The sequence below is a fragment of the Aethalodelphis obliquidens genome, unplaced genomic scaffold (genome assembly GCF_003676395.1).
Source record: "Aethalodelphis obliquidens isolate GAN/ISIS:26980383/991018 unplaced genomic scaffold, ASM367639v1 scaffold8, whole genome shotgun sequence".
In the NCBI taxonomy this organism is placed as follows: domain Eukaryota; kingdom Metazoa; phylum Chordata; class Mammalia; order Artiodactyla; family Delphinidae; genus Aethalodelphis; species Aethalodelphis obliquidens.
In genome coordinates, this window is record NW_020837952.1 from 48,050,973 (window position 1) to 48,072,357 (window position 21,385).

The following is a 21,385-nucleotide window of genomic DNA, read 5'->3' on the forward strand; positions in this document are numbered from 1 at the left end:
AAACAGAAAGATAGTTTTTATTTGCTAGCTTTTATTGCTAGGTTAATTTATTACAAAGAAAGTGATATTACTGTTGAACTTCATTATAATTAAACATACTGTACCAATTAAAGATCATTATACTTGTTTCCTAGTGGGCTGGGATGCCTGGAACCGTCTATGTCAGGATGGAAATTGGAACTTTTATACCAAGCCCCATGGCCAGCTGTGCTTCAAGTGAGTTTTAAAGTTAATTGATCCCTTCTTTAAGGAGGGTCTGGCTCAGAAGAAACAGGAATTGGTAGAGCTGCACCCTGTCCATGGTGATCCACCCCTAAAAACAGTATCTAAAGGACCATGAACTTCTGAATGCTGGTTCATTAAGGTTCCACTGTAAAACTAAACATCTTTTGTGGTACTCATCTGCTTGTCTTTTTATTGCATGATGTTTGGACAATTACCAAAACTAGACCTGCATTTCTGCTAGTGCTTGAGCCTCAAAGCACAGGGCTCATCACCTAACTGCACAAATTAATGCTGTTAGGTCCAATTATGAGACAGACTTGATTATAAATATACAATTTTCAGAATGACAGGCACTTAAAGCTCATTAAGTAAAATACAAAAATAGATTATATTAATAGGAAATATTTAGTGTTTATCAAATTATAAATCTAGGCTTTTACCATTTTTTGAAAAGATACTGGAAACTGAAAAGAGATGACACTGAAATAAAGTGAACAATGCATTTTTCCCATAGCTTTCATTCTGAGCGCTGAACAATGCAATCTAAGAAAAGGACTTACCACAAAGCACCTAAAATAACATTTGTAGATGGGTATGTTGTCAACCATTTCTTACTGTTTCCCTCCCAAGTCTCAGTATCAAGGCATCAATAGTACGTTCCACAAGCAGCTGTCAGCATTCTGAAACCAAGTGGTGTGCCTGTATCAGAGAAGTTGAAAACCCTTAAGGAGGTAGCTCTCCTTCCTGGGTGCTCTTCACCCAAAGGCGCAAGAAGGTTATGCTTCAGATTCTGCGCCTCTATTTTCACTTGGACTTCCATCATTGTCATCTGGTTGATCGTTTAACAGTACATATTTTCCATCATTGGTTAGTGGTATGGACAGCATTAATTGAGCCAATGCTTCTGGATCCTGAAGTTATGGGAGTTTAAGAAGGAGAAAAGAAAATGCTTAAAATGCGCTTAAAACCCCTTTGGCTTGGCTGTCATTATGTTCTGTAATCTAGCCTCATTCCTTCTGACTCGTCTGTGTGCACCTTCAGGTGGGTCTCCTTGAATCTCTAAAGAAACCCTCAGTTGAATTACTTCCTCCAGAAACTAGGCCAAGTTTCTACCTCTCAGCCAAAATATCATTACAGAGCCAACTCAGAATCATCTTTCTGGAAAGAGTCCAGAGAGGAACTTCCCTCACAACTTTGACCTTGTCTTTAAACTCCTTTTTTTCCTTTTACTCTATACCAAGAGTTGGCAAACTATGGCCACTTGGCTCACCGCCTGTTTTTATAAATGAAGTTTTACTGGAACATAGCCATGCCAATTCATTTACATACTATGGCAGCTTTTGTGTTAACAACAGCAGAGTAGAGTAGTTGGCAACAGAGATAGTAAGCTGAGAAAGGTTTATTATCTGGCCCTTTACAGAAAGTTTGCCAACTCTGATCTACACCATAAAGTACAAACTTGAAGGGCTTGCTGGGTTTTCATTATGTTGGTCTTAGTCCTTGATCTGTCTGCCCCTCCCCGATAGATTAGAACTGCACAAGTATGATACCCACTAGCTATTCAATACATGTTACTATTTACATTAACTAAAAATTTAAAATCCAGTTCCTTAGTCACACTAGCCATATTTCAATCTGCATATTAAATAGATCCTTTCCATTACTGCAGAAAGTTCTACTGGACAGTGCTGAACCAGAAGCCCCCTGTTCACTGCTGTAATTCCAGGGGTTTTCTTCTACAAAATTTAATCTCAAAAATTAGTTGGGTAAATGAAAGATTGCTAACTGATGATAGACTGCTAACTGATGATAGACAGGTCTGAGAGTCTTCATTTCCAATAAGCTTCCAGGTAATGTCTCAGTGTTGCTGGGCCTGTGACCACTCTGAGGAGGAAGGCCTTAGAGCATGTGGTAGATGCTGAGGTTTGTACCAGCTTCATTTGAAAGAAAGGAAATCTAGCCAACAACAACAGCAACAAAAAAACTGATAAAACAGTAGGAGGTGCAGCAGTGATACTTACTAAGAACTCTACGTGTTACCAGTGACCATGGAACTAGCTGATCAAAAATGCCTGGTAGTTAGAAGGCTTAAAAGGAAATCCCAAACTTGGCCACCCTGCCTAGTGAGCACCATTTCTCTTTTTGAGAGCTATCTAGGTGTAAAGATAGCCTTTGAGTTGTTGTTAAACCAGCACTAAAATGCACCTTACCTTCTGAACCTCAATGATTTCTTTTCCCAAGTTAATAGCATAACATATCTGCAAAAGACAAGAAAAGTAGTGTTTGCCAAAGGCAGAAAAGGATAAAGAATTTCAGAAAGAAATGTGATTATGAGAGTACAACGAGGTCACTGTCTGCTCACGTCAGCATGGGGACAAAGGACCTGGCTGTAGGAGACTCATCACACAGGGCTCTGAACACTAGCGTCCACCCGTCCTGCTCTCCTGTTGCCGGTTTGTGCGTACAAAGAATATCCAGGTTAAGTGAAAACTGAAGGTATTAAATCGTTTAAAGTTGTTACCGGGATACTTTTTTCCTTTCTCTCTTAACCATATTTAACCACTGCACGTTCATACACAGTGGTAAACAGATACTTCCTGAAAGAAGGGTTGATTCATTTTGATTAATTCTAAGTAGTGAATGCAGTTTTTCACACTAAAGAACAGTTTAGATATACTTTCCTGACATCTGCTTCCTTGGTTTGCTCTCTGAGAATAGATTTTCTCCATTGTAACTTTTGCTTTAATTTTTTAAAAAAGAATAAATTTGAGGGGAACTGCTTTAAACATTTCTGGATAGCTCTACTAAACACTTATATTTCACCATTAAGTTCTTCATTCACTCTATTTTGGTTGATATGTATTTTCCACAAGGAAATTATACTCCAGTTTTCTTTCGGTGGGGCCTTACTAGGAGGCATTATTATCTAAACTACTCAATGGGGACCTGAAGAATAGTCAAGTAAATATCCAAGGAGGTTGTGTAAAATAACCCTTTAAGTATCTTTGTTTGGGCTGAAATATTATGGAATCTTAAGATGAAGAAAATAACAAGACCTTTTCGCCTTCTGAGTTGCTTTCAAAAACATATGTGCTCAGGGACTCTCCGCCTGTGGATTCGGGCATGCGGACCACAAAGCCAACCAGTCTCTTGTTTTCTTGATGAGCAGCAAACTGGGTGACACTGGTGAGTTCAAACTAGAAAAAAATAGGAATAGACCTAATATCACACAACAAACTGGAATTAAAAGAGACAAGATCATTTTCCATGGCAAAAGTCATGAAAAAAGTACACTATTAGTGACATTTAATTTGGCAAATAAAATTTACTAAGTGCCTACTTTGTGTTTCAGGTGGCTACAAAGGTGAATTAAGGAGTAATCACTAAAATTAGCATGCATGAGGGTACTTACATTGGCCCTTGTTACTTGAGTCTGAGGATCTATCAACCTGAAATTTTAAGAGATTCACTGTATCACAAATGTTGGATAAAATTATATCCTTAGATGAGTTTGTACAAGTTCAGAATAAAATCACACAAAACCCCTCGAAATATGAAAATATAAGACCTAGTTGAGGGCGAGGTGAGATCGCTCCATGTGACGATCCAAAGGGAGCATGTGCCATGATTTCTGCCTTTGTTGAACCTGTGTAGTTAAACCTCAGGGTATCTTTAATGGAAGATTATAGCAAATAGAGAATTTCACAGTATTTTAGTGCTTAGCCAAAAAGGCTGCATTATAATTCTCTAGAAAATTCTCCAGAAAATTAATGTGGATGGATCTTATTCCGTATAGCCTCCATCTCAGCACTTACTATCAGTCTGTTTCCCTTAAAGTACTGGATAAATGGATACTTTTAAGTTTAACAATTTTTTTTTAAACATGGGATAGAGGTGAGACAACAGTGAAGGGATTTTAACAAAACCATTCCCTATCAGTTTGGGTGTAGGAGGAGTAACTTTAAGAAGGTATTCTAGATAAATTCTTTAACAACATTTTAAGCATCATCAGTGTCTCTGAGAAAATTAACTGCATTAGAGAATTTACTGCTATTTTATATATAGATAAAAATTTCTACTTTCTAACACGATATTGTGTATATAAATTATTGATTTGCTGTAAGTTTCGTAAGTGAAAGCAAAAAATCTGTTAAAAAGATGGTTATAATTCTGTTTAAATGAAATGTCCAGAATAGGCAAATCTATAGAAACAGCAAGATTAGTGGCTAGGGCTGAGCAGGTTGCAGGGGAAAAGGGAATGACTACTAACAGGTATGGGTTTTCTTCGGGGGGATGATGAAAATGTTCTAAAACTGTTTGTGGTGATGGTTGCACAAATCTGAATATACTAAAAAACACTCTAAAGGGGCAAATTGTACAGTATATAAGTTATATCTCAATAAAGCTGTCCCCCCCCAAATGGTTACAATTTGAAAGGCATGCAGTTATACTTGTTAAAGCATGGTGTATTTTATAATCAGAGGGCTTAAGACTGAATTCCAACCTGGCTACTTATTTATGATCTTGTGTAAGTCACCCTGACTTCTCTCAACTGCTTTGTAAAATTGGGATAAGAACCTCCATATTTCAAAGAGGTGGTTAAGAAAACGAGAAAATGTGTATGGAATTTTAAGCTACAAAGCTAAATAAATAAATTTTTATGTCCCTATAAATGAGTATGAATTTAATGATTTTTAAAATTTATATCATCAACAATTTCCCTCAAGTTGGGATAACTTTAAATATTTTGTAAAATTTTTCTATAAATGAAGATTTAAACCATTCATATCATATTTTGTGAGTAACTTTTAAGTTTGCTGTCTACATCAGGTAACCTGGATTTGCTTAAGATCTGATTTTCTGTGTGACTTCTAAATTGTCTCAAGACATGAATTCCCACACGAGGATCCGTATGGTAAAATTTACCATTATTGATATTTAACACATCACAACATTGTACAACCATCACCACTACTAGTTCCAGAACACCTTCAGCACCTCAAAAGGAAATTCCATCCCTGTTACAGCCTCGCTTCCCATTCCACTTTCTTCTCAGCCCTTGGCAGCTTCTCACTGATCTGCTTTGTCTCTATAGATTCGCCTATTCTAGGTGTTTCATATAAATGACCGTACAGTGTGTGGCTTTTTGTGTCTGTCTTTCAATTAGCATAATGTTTTAAAGGCTCATCCATGTTGTAATATGTACCAGTACTTCATTCCTTTTTAAGGCTGAATAATATCCCACTGTATGTATATACCACATTTTGTTTATCTATTCATCTTTTGATGGACGTTTGGATTATTTCTACCTTTTGGCTACTGCGAATAGTATTATTATATGAACACTTGTTTTCAATTCTTTTGGGTATCTACCCAGGAATGGAATTCTATGTTTAAGTTATAGAGGAACTGCCAGATTATTTCCCACAGTGGCTGAACAATGTTATATGCCCACCAGCAATGGGTTCCAATTTCTCCACATCCTTGCTAACACCTGTTACTTTCTTTAAAAAAAAAAAAAATCCATAGCCATCCTAGTGGGTGTGAAGTGGTTCTGGATTTGATTTGCATGCCCTAGTGACTCGTGACACTGAGCATCTTTCCATGTGCTTGTGGGCCAATTATATATCTTCGGAGGAATGTCAACTCAAGTAGACGTTCTTCCATTTCTTACCTGGGTTCTTTCTTTGTTGATCTGTGAGCATTCTTCATACTGGGTACTATACCTTTATTAGATAAATGATTTGCAGATGTTTTCTCCCATTCTGTGGGTTGTCTTTGCACTTTTTGGGATAGTGTTGTTTGATGTACTATGGTTTTTCACATTGCTTTTACATATATTTACTCTGATGTTTTTGGTGGTGATTTTAAGAAAGATTATCATAAGCTTTGTAGCTTATGAAAGCTTTCAATGCCTATGAAAGGTCCAGGACATACTTAGAGAAAATCTTTAAATAAATATAAGGCTTTATTCATAAGAACCTCATTCTCAGTAAAAGGTTTATAACAAATGAAAAGGACTGATTTTAATAAATGGAAGAAACTATATTCTGATTTTTGCCAAACTGCTAATTAACTTTTTTGAAACTATCATTTATTACTTTCTGTGTGCCCATCACAGCTGTAAGTGTTTTACATGAATTAACTCACTTATTCCTCATGACAATACTATGGGGTGTGGATATGGTTGTTTTCATTTTATAGCTGAAGAAACCGAGGCACAGAGGTTAAGTAACTTGCTCAAGTTCATACAGCTAATAAATGCCAAAGTCAGGAATAAGGCTCTAAAGCAGTGCTGCTCTGCTGTCCCACAGAAATTTAGTGTAAGCCTCATATGTAATTTAAAAATTTCTAGCAGCCACATCAAAAAAAGTGAAAACAGCTGAAATTAATACACTTTAATAGGTTGAAAATATTACCAGCTAGGTGCATTATTAATTGAAAAATTATTTTGCATTCTTTTTTTGGGAGGATAGTATGAGATCTTAAATGTTTGGTATGTGTTTTACACTTAAAACACTTCTCAATTCAGATGAGTTAGGTTTCAAGTGTTACATGTAGCTACAGTATTGTACAGCACAGGTCTTAATGCCCATGGCAGCCACAGCTTGACTGTCGTTTGCCATCATTCATATGGATCTTATTACTTGAAACCACAAATCATGTAGCTAACATGACTTGGCTTCTTTATTTTCAGCCCAACAAACATTAATCAGATTTTCCTTGTGGTGGTCTAGTTATCTCAGGCAGGCTCATGTTCTGTTTTCATAGTTTTTAATTTTTATAAATAGTACTCTCAGAGATGGAAGAGAAAAAACAAAAACCCTTCCACTTGCAACCTCTGAGATACAGAGAGTAACTCTCGAGTGATGGCGTCTTTACACCCAACAGGGTAGAATTCACTCACCACTAAAGATACCAGTTGCTAAAAATATCAGCTCTTGTCTTTAAGGGCACTTCGTCTAGCCAATGTATCTTATAAAACCAAAATGTAAAAAACAGCAGAAACATGAGTAGCATCTTTACTTACTATGAACATTCTAGATGGTTAAACATGCTTTCAAAGGGGAATCAGTCGAAGCTGTAAGAAAATCTGAAAACGAAACTGAATGTACCTCAGAGCTTGACTGGTGACCATCAGATGGGATTCTGTCATACGGAAGATGTTATGAATAGCCCGAGCAGCCAATACTTGTCTCATCGCTTCGTAAATCACTTCAGTAGTGTTGTCTGTTTTAACTGCCATTGATCCCAAAAACCGAACTATAAACATCTGTTGCAAAAGAGAATCTGCAAGAGAGCATTTTCTGCTCAGGATCATTTCACTTCCTGCCTGTCGATGCGCATACCAGAAGCACATGTGCTGGTCTGAGAACAGGCTGAAGACCTAGGGTTTGCCTTGCTTTCTGGAGGGCTTTCTACCAAAACTTCTGAATACTCTGCTTTTATGTAAGCCACAAATTGCCAAAGCTCTGACTCTCCTATTATCCATATTTTGTCTGTTTGGAACTATTCATTAGACTAGAAAAGCACCTCTTTTTCTTCATCTATAAAATGAAACCACATGAACATCCTTCTAGCATGAAAACTCTAGGTTGACTACACGTAAGTGGCAGTATATGCATCTTACTTTTTCTCTGAAAGTAAGAGCTTTTCCACTAGACAAGAGAAAATTCATTCATTACTTTGGCCTGCTGTAAAGTCCTCTTATAGAAGAAAATGTATTTGAAGAAATAAGACCTGATGTTGGGTTTCATTCAAATCATGCACATCATTTATTACTGAAGGGCAGTGATGACGTTCCATAAACTAATGGAGATTGCAGAACTATCAGCTTATTTGATGCTAATGAGCTGGCAGTATTGGCTTCTTGATAATGGCACGTAACCTGACAAACTGAATAACAGCAGCAACACCTGGAAGATCATGAAGAAGGTTTAAAAGGTCCTTTTTTTTTTTTTTTCTGTAAGAACAATAATTCACTTATCCACCATTTGAAACTAAGAAGCCTACTTTTTCTTCACTTGTCCTCCCTATGAGTATCCTTGCCCCTAAAAAATAAGGGTTAAAAAAACTTATTAGGAAAATATAACTGATATGTTGTAAATGGTTACTCCCATATGAAGCTAGTTTTTACAAGTTAGAAAGTTTTTTATGTAGACAGTTAAGAAACTGGACTGTGTGAGAAGTCAGCTAGATAGATTAGATGCAGAGCCTATTAACATCATTTTTTCTTTTTTTACCTAAAGCTGTAAGGAATGCCAGTTCTCAAGTCCTACTTTTAAATTTAAATAAGTGGCATTTCATTCTAATGACATTCTCAGGCTTCAGTCAAGGGCTGTGTTAAAATGAGGTCTTGCCCGCACTTCTAAATTGCCTTGGCTGGGAAGTGTAGCTCTTGGGAGTAGCAGGTTTTGGTCAGCTCTACTGAGTATGTTCTTATGTACCTTGTAAGAATGTAAATCAAACAACAAAAATCAGAATCTGAATTTGAACAAATTAAATACCATTTTTTTTTCATGTCATCTTCAAATTTAAGCATGAGTTATCTGTGTTTTTGGTTTTCTAAAATGAAATAGCAAGTCTGTGCCTCACCCAGATTTTATCCTCCTGGACTTTGTTTTGCAGTAATGTTATAGCAAATTGAGATTTGGCAGCATTTCTCTGCAGGGGCTACAAAAAGGGCATGGATGTGGCTGATGGTACGACAGCTGCAGGAAATCTGTCAGCCTCCCCTTAGTGTTGATGCCAGGATGGTCCTAACTGCATGTGCCCTAGTGAGTCTGCAGAGAACACACATCTGTGGATCGTAATTTCAATTCATATTTCAAGTCAAAGCTCTTTAGAACATGACTTCACATCTTATTTCAATGGCCCTGGTCATTTTGTGCCGGGGAAAGAATAAGTACACAGAACTAGCCACTTACCTTCTGTTTCTGGAAACGTCTCATCCTCAGTTTCACCAAAAGGGTTGATACGCCTAGGGGAATAGCCAGAGTCAAACATCCTGACACTTTCAGCTAAAGGGACACGTGACACTTGAACTCTAAGTCACAAGGTGATAGTCTCTGGAGGTGGGTAGGGACACGAGACGTTAGATTTATTTTCAGTTCTCCCAGAGATAACCCCCCTTAGCCCATACCTGCTCCCTCTGTTCTGATCAAGGAATTCTGTAGCAGGAAGTACAATGTCAAACTGAATAGGTGTTCCAGGTGCAATTAGTTGTTCAGCTTCAGGTATGACTGCTGCTTTGGGAACAATCTTGTCATTTTCCACCTCTGAATTTTTCATGTTCTGGCTGGAGTACAAAATAGGAAAAAAAAATTTTTTTTAAATCCCTTTTAACCTTAAGCTTTTACAATCAAATGAATACTTGTTGAATGCCGATGTAACTTTTACAAGTAGATAAGGGAAAAGATTTAACCCACTCTACCAATAAATCTTCGTAAAATGTCATTCACGTCCATGGTTAAAATCCCTCAGATCTCCACGTTACCTATAGCTTGTTCTGGTGCACAGCATTCTGCATTGTTAAGACTACTTATTATATTACCTGTTAATTTCCTGTTTGTATCTTTTTCTCGTTGAGACAGGTTTTTGAGGGCGGGAGCTATATAGCTAAATCATATTTATTACTTGGTACGTAGTAGGCACTCAAAACTGTTAGCTGAATGAATAATACATCTTGGCCTAGCATTCAACCACCTGGCTGTCCTTTCTCCTGAAGGTCTCCCTCTCCCCTCCCTTAATGCATCCTCCACTAGAGCTACACCAAACACCCACGTGCTTCTCATTTCCAGCTCCATCGCAGGTCTGCTGCTCACTCACTCTCTCCTGCACTTCAAACACCAGCTCAAATCGCCACTCATCCACTAGGCCTTTCAAGCCAGCCTGACCCTCTCCTTCCTCTGCAGTCCTGTGGTTCTTCTCAGTAAGCCACGAGGACAGTCTTGGATCTCTATGTGCCTCCTGAGCTTAGCACTGTGCCCACATGTACTGTTTTGAGACTGTGGCACGTAAAAGGAGAGCACGGGTTTCTCTTCCAGGGTCAGAATGCTGTAATTTAACCTTTCATGTTTATAATCTTTTCTCCCCAGCTAGAGTGTAAAAACCTTTGAGGGGCAAATCATGTAAAAGTATTTTGATTTCTTACATTGTTTGAACCATAAGAAGACTCTCAATATCTTTCCATTCATTTGATATTTTATATATCAGTATTGCAAATTTCTCAAGTATGTCAATAAGTAAATAGGTTGTATGGGGCTTCCCTGGTGGCACAGTGGTTGGGAATCCGCCTGGCAACGCAGGGGACACGGGTTCGAGCCCTGGTCCAGGAGGATCCCACATGCCGCAGAGCAGCTGAGCCTGTGTGCCACAACTACTGAGCCTGCGCTCTAGAGCCTATGAGCCACGACTACTGAGCCCACGTGCTGCAACTGCTGAAGCCCGTGCGCCTAGAGCCTGTGCTCCACAACAAGAGAGGCTACTGCAACAAGAAGCCGGCACACCACAACGAAGAGTAGCCCCCGCTCGCCACAACCAGAGAAAGCCCATGCGTGGCGGCGAAGACCCAATGCAGCCAAAATAAATAAATTAAAAACAAATAGGTTGTATGGAACTGTTATAGTATCAGCTGACGAATGAGCATAATGAATGGAAAATGGATACAAGCACAATAGACAGAATGGTAGATGGTCACTGCAAGGAGAGATGCTTAGTTTTAACCTCCGTTATTAACAGAAAAGGAAACCGAGGCCTCTAGAGAAGTTGAGTGGTAATCCTGAAGGCACTCAGTTATCTGGGGTCAGCTAGATTAAGAACTGAGGTCTCCTCACTGCCAGCACAGCGCTCTCCCACAGTGTCACACTGCCTCAGTAACCAAAATCAATCACATCTGCTCTATGGTCCAGTCTTTAAGAGAGGAGTATGATACAGTTAAGTGAAGCACTGGAGGAAGGGGTGAGTAGAAGCTTCAAGGGAAGGAAGCGAGTCCCAAGATTTTGGCTCCCTAGTGGGTATGAGGGGAGATCACACAAGGAAGACAGGATGGGGCCGGGCTGTTAACACCATCAGGTGAGGTCTAACTTGACTCTGCATGTAGGCGGCCACTGAAGACTCTTTGAACAGAGGAGTGAAATGGTAGAAATTAAAGCATCACGTGTGCTCTGCATGTCACCAACTCGAATGGACACTTTGGGACCATCATCCCGTTTGATCTTCCAAAGCATCTAACATAGCTGACCCCTCCCCCTTGAAATTCTCCTTTCTTGGTTTGTGTTGATGCCACACGTTACAGGTTTTCCTCCTACTCTTCTGCTGTTCCTGAAGTGTTTTTTGCAGGCTCCTCCTCTAATCCACATGTTGGAGCTCTTTAGACTTCTGTCCCAGGCTCCACTTCCCTCCCTCTACACTCTCCCTAGCTGACCTCTTCTACCACCACTTCCGTGCTGATGGGCTCCCAATTCAGACTCAGCCCAGACATTTTCTTTGCCCTCCAGACATATATCAGTTGACTACTTGACAATTCACTGGAATGTCTCACAAGCCTCTCAAACTTCTGTCATAAACCGAACTCCTGATACTGACTACCAACTCTTCATGTCTTCATGGTGGTGTCATACCGCCGCCAACTGCCAAGGTGTTCAACCCAGACTGTGGTCATCCTTTGTTTGTTCCTTTCTTTCCACTCCGCATCTCACATAACAAACGTCCTACAGATTCTGCCTTCAAAGTAAGTCCCCAATCCACCTACTTTTCATCTCCTCTGCCATGATCCGTTTAAGACACCATCGTGTTCTCCTGGACTATTGCTACAGACTCCTCACTGGACACCTGCTTGCCCAGCTCTGCCTTGTGTGTCCTCCACAGCAGCCAGAGCTGACCTTGGAAAATGTAAAGTGGATCATCTCTCTTTCTCTCACTCTCTCACACACACACCCCTACCTCTAAAACCCTTCCAGAGCTCCCCAAACCCCTGCCCTGACTTCCTTCATGATCTGTCCCTGCCCCCCTCCCTCCCAACCTCGTCTTGCTCTATGACCTCCCTCTGCCGACCACTGTCTAGTTACAGTGATCTCCTTTCAGTTCCTGAAAGACACCAAGCTCTTCTCTGCCATTCAGCCTCCACAGCTGGGATCAGGAATGCACTACCTCTGGCTCTTTGCAAGAGAGGCTACTTCTCATCTCTTACTTCTCAATTTAATTATCTCTACAGACAGGCCCTAAATAGGTCTCCTCCTTATTCTCCATGACAGCACCTTCATCTTTAACATAATAGTGCTTTCCTGTATTTTAACTCAGTATTTGTTTACCTTTTGCCTGTCTTCTCCTACAAGTCTGTAAGTTTCACGACCTAGCTCAGCGCCTGGAAACATACATCTGTTGAACAGCTGGATAAGTGAATGAATATTACATATAAGTAACCGCAGAATGAGAGAAGGCCACGTAGGAAATCTGCTTGGAAGTGAACGGCAGTTTGTTCCCAAGAACAGAGTTTCTCTGCTTCATTCTCCCACTGTCATCAAAACACCTCTTTATTCCTAATGAGCTGACCCTAAGAGAGATGCCAGCCCGGCCCTCCACTGCTCTGGGGCCATCATCTGGCAGCCACATCTGTCACCTTCCGATCTTTGCATTGATTCAGCTGTCTGGCTACAGTCATTTTTTTTCCCTAGGGATTCTTCTGTATCCCTTCTATGGGTTCCTTTCTAAGAATGTGATTTACTTATTCTATTGTAGAACAGAGGAGAAAAATCAGTTACTGAATAAATAAATCTGAGCTGCAGACTTTGTTTAGAAAACCAATCACACCTTCTGATTACACCCCAGAAAGACAGCATTTTAGAGCTGGAAGAGGCCTTGGAGGTGGTCTGATTTCTCTCATCTTATATCACAAAGTTGAGGAGACAGAGGCCCAGAGTGCTGACGACCCACTCAAGGACACCTAGCTGTGTTCAGAGCTGTTATTAAGACCATGTCTCCTAACTCCAAGTCTAGTGCAGGGTTCTCCACTATGTCCCTCTAACACTCGTGTGGCTTTACAGAGAGAAGACAGACACATTTAGCCAGTACAATGCTCACAGGTTAGCCCCACTGGCCGGATCTGTATTTCCATTTCCATTTATAAAGTGCTTTCCTTAAAGCTGCACTTAGTAAACATGCTACTTTTGTGTAAACTGTTACCCTTAAATTATGGCACTGGAGTGTTCTCAGACTTGTTGCCTCGTCCCCATTTTTATTCCCTTTGCTCAGGTTCTCATGTTCTGTTTCCCAGCTACTATCACAGGGACATCCCGTGGGGCCTCGCTGCCCTCCCTTCTCCCGCCCCACCCGCTCTGTCCCAGAAGGTGCCGCCCAGCAGTCTTTCCAGCCGGTTCTGACTATGCCTCCCTCTTGTCAAAGCCTGCAGTTCTGTTCCCCTGCCTGTGGCTCCTCAGCAGGGCACCTAGTTCTTTCACCATTGGACTCAGCCTATTCTCTGCTTTCTCTCGGGCCGTTCCTCCTGGTGTCCCAGGGCTGGGTGTGCGAGCGCTGGCTCCACACTGCACCGCACTGAGACCCTGGGAAGTTACTCAACCACTCTGAGCTTTCTGACAACTTTCTTCTGGAGTCATTAGACAGTATCTGTAAAACATGTAATGGGATTCTTTCTACCATGCCACTAAAGATGGAGGCCTAATACAGCCATGATTTCAACTTGCCCTGTGATGCCATGCTTTCATTAGCATACCAGATAATACAGCCTTCTATTATTTAATCAAATGGAAACTCCCATTAAGATGGCATTCCTGGAATAAATCCTAAAGCAGTATTCAAAACAAGAGGAAAGCTGTATGTGTGAAAATGCTCACTATAAACGACAAGAGCAAACAAAGGAAGGGGAAGCAAACTAAATATTCAAATAGTCAATAATAGTAAATGATGGATAGTGTGTAAAGGAACAATTACGAAAAATGTGAAAATATGAAAAATATATATGTGCAATAAATGCACGTATGATAAGGCCTGCACCATAACATGGACACACAAAAGGTGATCTTCTTCCTTATTTAAAAAAAATTTTGTTTTGGTTTCATGATTTTGTTGATGCTGATACGAAATGTGGGGAGAACTCCTGACTAGCAGGATACTCAGTGCATGTCCTGTGTGCTCAGGCTGCAGCTGCATGGTCCAGGGGAAGGAGGTGGACATTGAAAGCAGACAGCTTTGAATTCTGACTCGGCCCCTCATTTGTGGTGTGAACATGGGCAAAGTATTTACCCTTTCCTGGTCAGAGTTACTGCTTCTGTACAACAGGGCTGAACACCACGGTGCTGTAAAGATGAAATTCCTAGTACAGGTGAAATCCCTAATACACAGTTTGGCTCCACGAAAGCTAGCTTTTTTCTGTCCTTTAGTTACCTGGGGCAAGGGCTTTCTTGTTTTTTTGCAAAACTTGTAATTGGAGTCACTGCTTGCAGAGCCGTCTGATTCAACTTGATGGCGACTGCCTGAAAATCCAGAGGAAGACAGGCTCAGTTCCAAGAGGTGGACGCTTACCTTTCACATTGAGAAAAGAGCTGAGACGCATGTAGGGCAGCTGTGAATTACCTCTGGGTTGTCAGTCAGGTAGATCTGTCTGGAGATGTTGTTTATTGCACATATCCACTGTAGATGACATTAAAAAAACGTGCTGAATCCCAAAGTCACCCACTATACTAGAACAGAAGTGAAACAAACAAAACCTTTACCTCTTCGTTTTCCTTTCTGCTTTCCGCCTGGAGGATTATTCCCCTGAAATAAAGTACATCTAAGTAAGTGCTTCCTGGACCTCAGTGACTGAATATCTGCATGCAGCGGGCCAGGAATAAGACACAAATAATTCTGCTCTACTTCTGCGAAGGCGTCACTCTTAAAGGGGCTCCACACCTGCCAGTCCCTTTGTTCCTCATCTCATCTGTGGGAGGTGGGGAACATGGATTTTATCCCTATTTCTTATCTGAGGGAACCAAGGCCCAGAGAAGTTAAGTAACTGCCTGGGACTGTGACTAGAATCCAGAAGCTTCCTTCCCAGGTCATTTACCATCACCCAGAGAGGAAGGATGATGTCTAAAAATGCTCTGCCATTCTGGGAGAAGAGATGGTCTACATCATACCAACGCTGCCCCCTCCCCATGAATGTGCTATTGTTCAAATAAAATCTCAACTCAGAAGCCCAACAGAGAAAGCAAACGCAAGCAGAGCAGCTCTGACTGAGAACGGGGCCACTCCTCTCCCTCATCGCAAGCAGTTGAAGCCTGGAGCACTTCATGGGGCTCCAAACTCCTTGGAGCAGTTTGAAACCACTGCTCTAAGTGAGAGGGGGTCCCACTGGGATGGGATCTACTGTGATGATACACGGCTGCCATTCTGCAAACATGGCCTCTCCTGGGCCCAAGGTGCACGGCAGATGTGGGGACAGAGTGCTGACGAATAACTCTGCTGCAGCGGCATGTCCTGTTCACATCTCCTGTGTCAGCTGGGGAAGCGGACTCCTCAGGCAGGCACCCACTCTCCCCGTCAGCCCCCAGACCCCGTGATGTGGACACAAAGGCTTGTCCAGAACAGACGAGGAGCGGCTACGGCCCCACCCCTCTCTGAGTCTCCGCTGACAAACAGCTCCTATCACCGCCTTACACATGGAGGTCACCTCTTCTCCATAGCCACAGACAAATCCTCTCTGGGACCTCTTAGATAAGGCAGGCTGGATTCCATATGGTCATGTGTGCTTGCTTAAAGAGGACATAAAACCACCCTCCCGAAAGGTCACCACCACCCAGAACGGGGCCTCCCCTGTGGAGGGCTGGCACAGAGGAGTGACCTAGGAGGCCCTTGGCAGAAGTGGGGTCACTGCACCTGTTTCCTCCCACATAAAACCCGTGTGGCCTACGCTTTTCCATTGGGAGTGGTGATCTGGAAGCAGTATCGTCGGTCTTCACAGTCCACCGCCATCACTGAGCAGTTGTCCAGGTCCTGGATCAAGCCTCCAGCCACGGCGCCCCTGGGCTGACACATGAGATTCCCGCCTTGGGTGAAGAAGTAGAGTCTCTCCCAGGTGGTGGTGACCAGCCCTGTTTTACTGTAAGAATTGTGTTGTGAAAAGCTCATTAGTCCTAGGAAGCATAAGAGGCACCTCAGTCTTGCTGCCTCTTTATGGGTATTGGTAGCATTTTAGAAATAATGTGTTGCTTTACATTAAAGCAAAACTTCTCTGAAAAGAATTCAAGTGCAAAGAGTAGCAGGAGAGGCACAGGTTAGCTTGAATGAGCTGGGAGCTGATGGGCTCTGCTCAGACAGGAAAGGCTGGTCCACAGCCAACTCCAGGGTGGGGGCAGGGGGCGCCCACCCCCACTGCAGCCAGTCTCTGGCTTCTAAAGCCGGGATCTGGAAACAGAATTAGTCCATCACCATTGGGAACTGAAAACCTGGAAGATCATTTCTCTAAGACACAGAGCTGAACTGCTCTAAGTCTAGTTAGAGTGACCAGGGTTACCCTGGCCACAGCGCACACCCCAGAATCCTGGGCACTTTATACCGGATTGGGTTCTGCTCCAGCTACATGTTATGCTTCTTCTGTGGGCTGTTTACAAGAGAAAAATCTAGTTCCTGGCAAATAAAACCAGAACCTTGTGGAGTTTTCTATCTGTACAGAACTAAAGGAGACCTCTGGCTTGTGATCTCAACGTGGTTTACAGACCTCTGAAAGGCTCTAACCTGGTAAGAAAACAGCTGGCAATTCCTCTTCACACATCCTCCACTTGGGGGATATCAAATATATTTATTTGATTCGGTATTTACTGAGTAGCTACTATGTATGGGGCACTAGGTTTCCTGCCTCAATAATGGTAACAGCTAACATTTGAGTACTTATACCTGCTAGGAATTACCTCACTCAATCTTTGAGACAACTTTATGAAGGACGTGCAATCTTCAGCTCTATTTTACAGATGAAATGCCGGGGCAGCGGGGCCCAGCCGGGCCAGGATGTCTGACCAAAGTCAGAGCTCACCACCACACCTGACAACAACCCCACCTGCTCTCAGACACAGTCAAACCTGGGCACCTCTTTAATTCATAGTGAACATCTGAAACCTGAGGGTTAAACGTGGGGTTCAGTCTATATGAACCTAGATGATTCTGGAAGCTTCCTGGCCCTCAGGCTCTGGCCTCAGTGCTGCATCACCGGCACACTGCTCTCACCCATCAGGGGGTCTGGGGAAGGGTCTCAATGGTCTAGGATGGTGACAGTTAAGAGCAGTCTATGTCAAACGGCCGTGGTGACCAGGGAGGGGCGGCCTGTGGTGTCTTGGGAGTCTACGCACTGACTGGGTTCTTACTCACACGACTGTTTCAAGCCCCATCTCTCAGTGCAGTTTGGGACCTCGGCCCAGACACTTCCTGTGTCCCAGGCAGGAGGGGCGCTGTGGCGGGAGCTATAACCCAACCTCACACACCCCCGCCCTCTGATGGGGCACTTAACAGGTGCTTTTTAGCCACTCCCAGGGAACACAGATTTTAGAAAAGGAGGCAGGCAATGAACTCTCACTTTCTAAGGTTAAGGTAACCAGCCTTCTGGATGAGGTTCCTGTTGATCTGGGGTGCAGCCACATCGAAATCTGGAGTGTAAACAGCTTCCTCAAGAGAAAGTAATTCTTGCTGGGATGCCTGCATCTTCTCCGCTTCCGCTTCCAGTTCCACCTGGATGCTTGAGACAGAAGGTGTCAGGTCAGTCACTTGTCACAGCAGATGGTGGAGCCTCCCCATGGCTTCCTGCCTCACACAGGGGAGCACGACACTCCACCTCCGAGGCTCTGAAAGCTGGAGACCACAGGGACTCCGGTCTGTGCTACCAAATTGTTTATATGACTGTTGTTTTCAAACAGAGCATAACGAATACCACTGGACGATGCCTGAACCCAGCTAAATAATTTCTCTGTTGACACAGTGGTATCCAGGCTCAGACTTGTCGATGCAAGTTTTAGAAGATGAACCCATCCTCAGGAGCCGCGTGTGCTGGCAGCCTGTGAAAGAGCCAGAAAGGCAAGAAGGAAATGGCAGTCATTCGTGGCCCCCACCCCCCGGTTTAGGCAGGAATGGTGGGGACGGCCACTGGAGACCGGAAAGTGAGCAGGAGGTGGTACCAAGGCGCGACAGCAAAGCCAAGAGCAATGCTTTTCCTTATATGAGAGCCACACAACTGCCCTGAGGCGGTGCAGGCTGGCCGGCCCGCCTGCCCATGGTCTGAGGCATGGAAAAGCTGGAAGCTTTAGCTTCAAATAAGCAGCTGCCCTTTCTCCCCATAACGTGAGGCCTCAACAGCTACCCCACCCAGGGGTGACAGCCTGGGTGACAGTCCTAAACACAGTCTGCCAAAATGGGCCCTCCATCCGAGAAAACAAACTCTAGAGGCATTGTTCCACTTCTCCACTGTGTAAAGGAGGTAGGACTGAATTCCGATGTTGAAATCGGAAGGAACCCTAGGGGCTAGCGAGTCTAGTGTTTTACAGAGTGAGCTCCTCAGCATTTCCTTTCAAAAGCGTTCTGTAGGCGAGTGAGATTGGGCTTGTGTGTTCCAGATGCTCCTCTTAGAGGTTCACAGTGTATACCACCTGTATCCTGTTTAATGCGACCCTAAGGCAAGCCGTCAGTCCAAGTTAATTTTGGCTATTTTGATGTTTGAATGGAACGATCTGGGGCTCCACCAACAAACTTCATTAGTTTAACAGGGTTGTCATTGCCAAGGCTGAGAATGGAATGAGAAAAAAGAAGTTAAGCTGTACAGAAGTGGACGGAGGGAGCCAGAAGTATACAGAACCGCTTAGGTCCTTCAGCTTTTGTGAGAAGCCTCTTTGAAGATCTGATGAAAGGTAAGGACTGTCTCCCCCAGAAAAGCCCTCATGTGAACCAACGTGACACCATGCACACAACTCCAGGGAGTTTTTAGTAACTGTACCCCCTCTGCTCCCCGATCCATACAGGGAGGCTCAAAAACTGAGCTAGGGCTTCCCTGGTGGCGCAGTGGTTGAGAGTCCGCCTGCCGATGCAGGGGACGCGGGTTCGTGCCCTGGTCCGGGAAGATCCCACATGCCGTGAAGCGGCTGGGCCCGTGAGCCATGGCCGCCGAACCTGGGCGTCCGGAGCCTGTGCTCCGCAACGGGAGAGGCCACAGCAGGGAGAGGCCCACGTACCGCAAAAAAAAAAACAAAACAAAAAAACAAAAAACTCTGAGCTAATCCAAGCCTCCCAGAACTCAAAGAACAGGGTAGAAAAGTGACTCCCTTCAACTGTTCCCTTCGAAGATTTTTATTTTAAATCATGTTTCATTTAATTTTAAAAAAAAGCGTGTGTGTGTGTGTGTGTGTGTGTGTGTGTGTGTGTGTGTGTGTGAAGGAGCCAAGAAAAAAGCCTGAAGTGTATCACTGTGAAGTAGGGACTGAAAGGAAAGCCCCTGGAACTGTGGGGTGGTGTGAAATGCCACCCATCTGGGTTTAGGCTGGGTTCTGAATCCTCTCACACCATGACGCAGTGAGACCAGGCATCCACCTCCCGGGGAAGGACTGCGGAGCCCAGAGCCACCACTAGACGTTGTTCCTTGGCCACTCGGGCTGGCTGGCTGCTGATGCCCAGCAATGTGACAGCAAGACCCCACCTAGTGGCACAGGCGCAGCAGTATTTATCTACTCACCAGGATACAACGTAAGGGATAAGAAAACTAGAATTCTTAGCTGAATGCTTCAGCCGTTTGAACCAGGAGGTTCCTGTGCTCCCAGGTTCCACTGGGAGCTCTGCCTGCTGCCCCTGTAACAAGATGTGCCTGGTCAGGAGGCAGAAGCACGACTCACAGAACTAGACCCAGCCCTCGGGAGCAGGCTGTGTGGCCGGGGCTTTCAACGCCAGTCACAAAACTGTGGGAACAGCTGGTGCTGCACTTTGGTGGCCTAGTAACGGATCAGAGAGACACTGACAAGGAGAGAGGACACAGGCTGCAGGATGTGTGGAAAGATACACACTGCAGCATCTCGGAAATGGGCATGAATGTCCTGCCACCGGTTAATAAAAAAATCTAGTACATGAAAAAAATTTGAAGCACAGGTAGTTCTCTCAGAAACAAAAACCATGGGATTCTGAGAGTTAAGGAAGGTAAGAGAAAGACAGTGAGAGACAAGGGAGAGAGGGTTTTTAAATGACAATTTAATAGGCTCCCTTCTCTCACTTTCTCCTAACCCTCCAGGGGCTAACAATCAAATTAAAAGGCAGGAAACGGAGCTCGGATTTCACAAATTGCCTTCTAGCATAATTATAAATCTAACCTGCATCCAACGATCAGGAAGAAAACAGCTCAGGGACTTTCAGGAAGGAATATATGCTTTCCTAAACCACAACTCTCCCCTCGTGCCTGTATGATGCTCAGCACTGGTCTTCCTTGGGATTCATTCTCTATCTTCAGCATTTTACGGAAACGTCTGTCTAAATAAATTTACTGTTTGGCCTCCTTAAGGTATTTTGAAATGCAACATCCTCAAGAAAACGAACAACCTTCTCTTCATTTTTCCACACAAAACCCTATCTTATACTTGTTTTGTATTTACCTATCAACTACACACGTATATACAGAGACGTTATTTCTGTATTCCAGGAACCATGAGGAGTACTCAAGGAACCACACGTCTGCGCTGTCAATGAAATAAGCCTGGTGCTGGCAGCGCCTGGGCGCCTCCTGCGAGCTCACTACCGCAGACGCTGATGACAGGAAGCAAGAAGACTCAGGGCAGCCCCAGCCTTAATTAAACGTGGGCAGGACAGTCTGCAGAGATGACACTGTATTTGTTAAAAATAAATATTTGCAAGGCTGAACTGCAGTTTGTTAAATTAATTCAAAAAAAGGCTTAAGGCCTTATTTATCTATTATAAATCAATGTGATGTTAAGTTTCCTGAAAAGTTGCAGCACTTCTGGCCGCTAACCCTATTAGCTCTCAAAGAAAAAAGCAAGCATCTCTTCTAAACTGGACTCATAGGCTTATAGCATGTGAAATGTGAATATTAACAAAAGGAGATCCTAAGAATAGGAACTTGGACTTAATGGGAAAGTACTCCTGCGGACATTATAATCTTTTATTTAGTCTTTTAATGTAGTAGATAGGA

At 43.1% G+C, this 21,385-nt stretch overlaps 1 protein-coding gene across 1 annotated transcript in view; it reads right to left on the bottom strand.

The window, feature by feature from the left end:
* APPL2 (adaptor protein, phosphotyrosine interacting with PH domain and leucine zipper 2) overlaps window positions 1-21,385 on the bottom strand; it is a 52,897-nt gene continuing 31,512 nt past the window's right edge. Inside the window, exons 10-21 of the mRNA XM_027107422.1 lie at window positions 17,789-17,947; window positions 16,133-16,321; window positions 14,955-14,997; window positions 14,815-14,871; window positions 14,626-14,714; window positions 9,368-9,523; window positions 9,153-9,205; window positions 7,341-7,515; window positions 3,638-3,674; window positions 3,282-3,422; window positions 2,436-2,483; window positions 1-1,136 (exon numbers count right to left, since the gene is read on the bottom strand). Coding sequence (XP_026963223.1) covers window positions 1,002-1,136; window positions 2,436-2,483; window positions 3,282-3,422; window positions 3,638-3,674; window positions 7,341-7,515; window positions 9,153-9,205; window positions 9,368-9,523; window positions 14,626-14,714; window positions 14,815-14,871; window positions 14,955-14,997; window positions 16,133-16,321; window positions 17,789-17,947 — 1,282 coding nt within the window. The 3' untranslated portion in view covers window positions 1-1,001. The remainder of the gene's footprint in view (window positions 1,137-2,435; window positions 2,484-3,281; window positions 3,423-3,637; window positions 3,675-7,340; window positions 7,516-9,152; window positions 9,206-9,367; window positions 9,524-14,625; window positions 14,715-14,814; window positions 14,872-14,954; window positions 14,998-16,132; window positions 16,322-17,788; window positions 17,948-21,385) is intronic.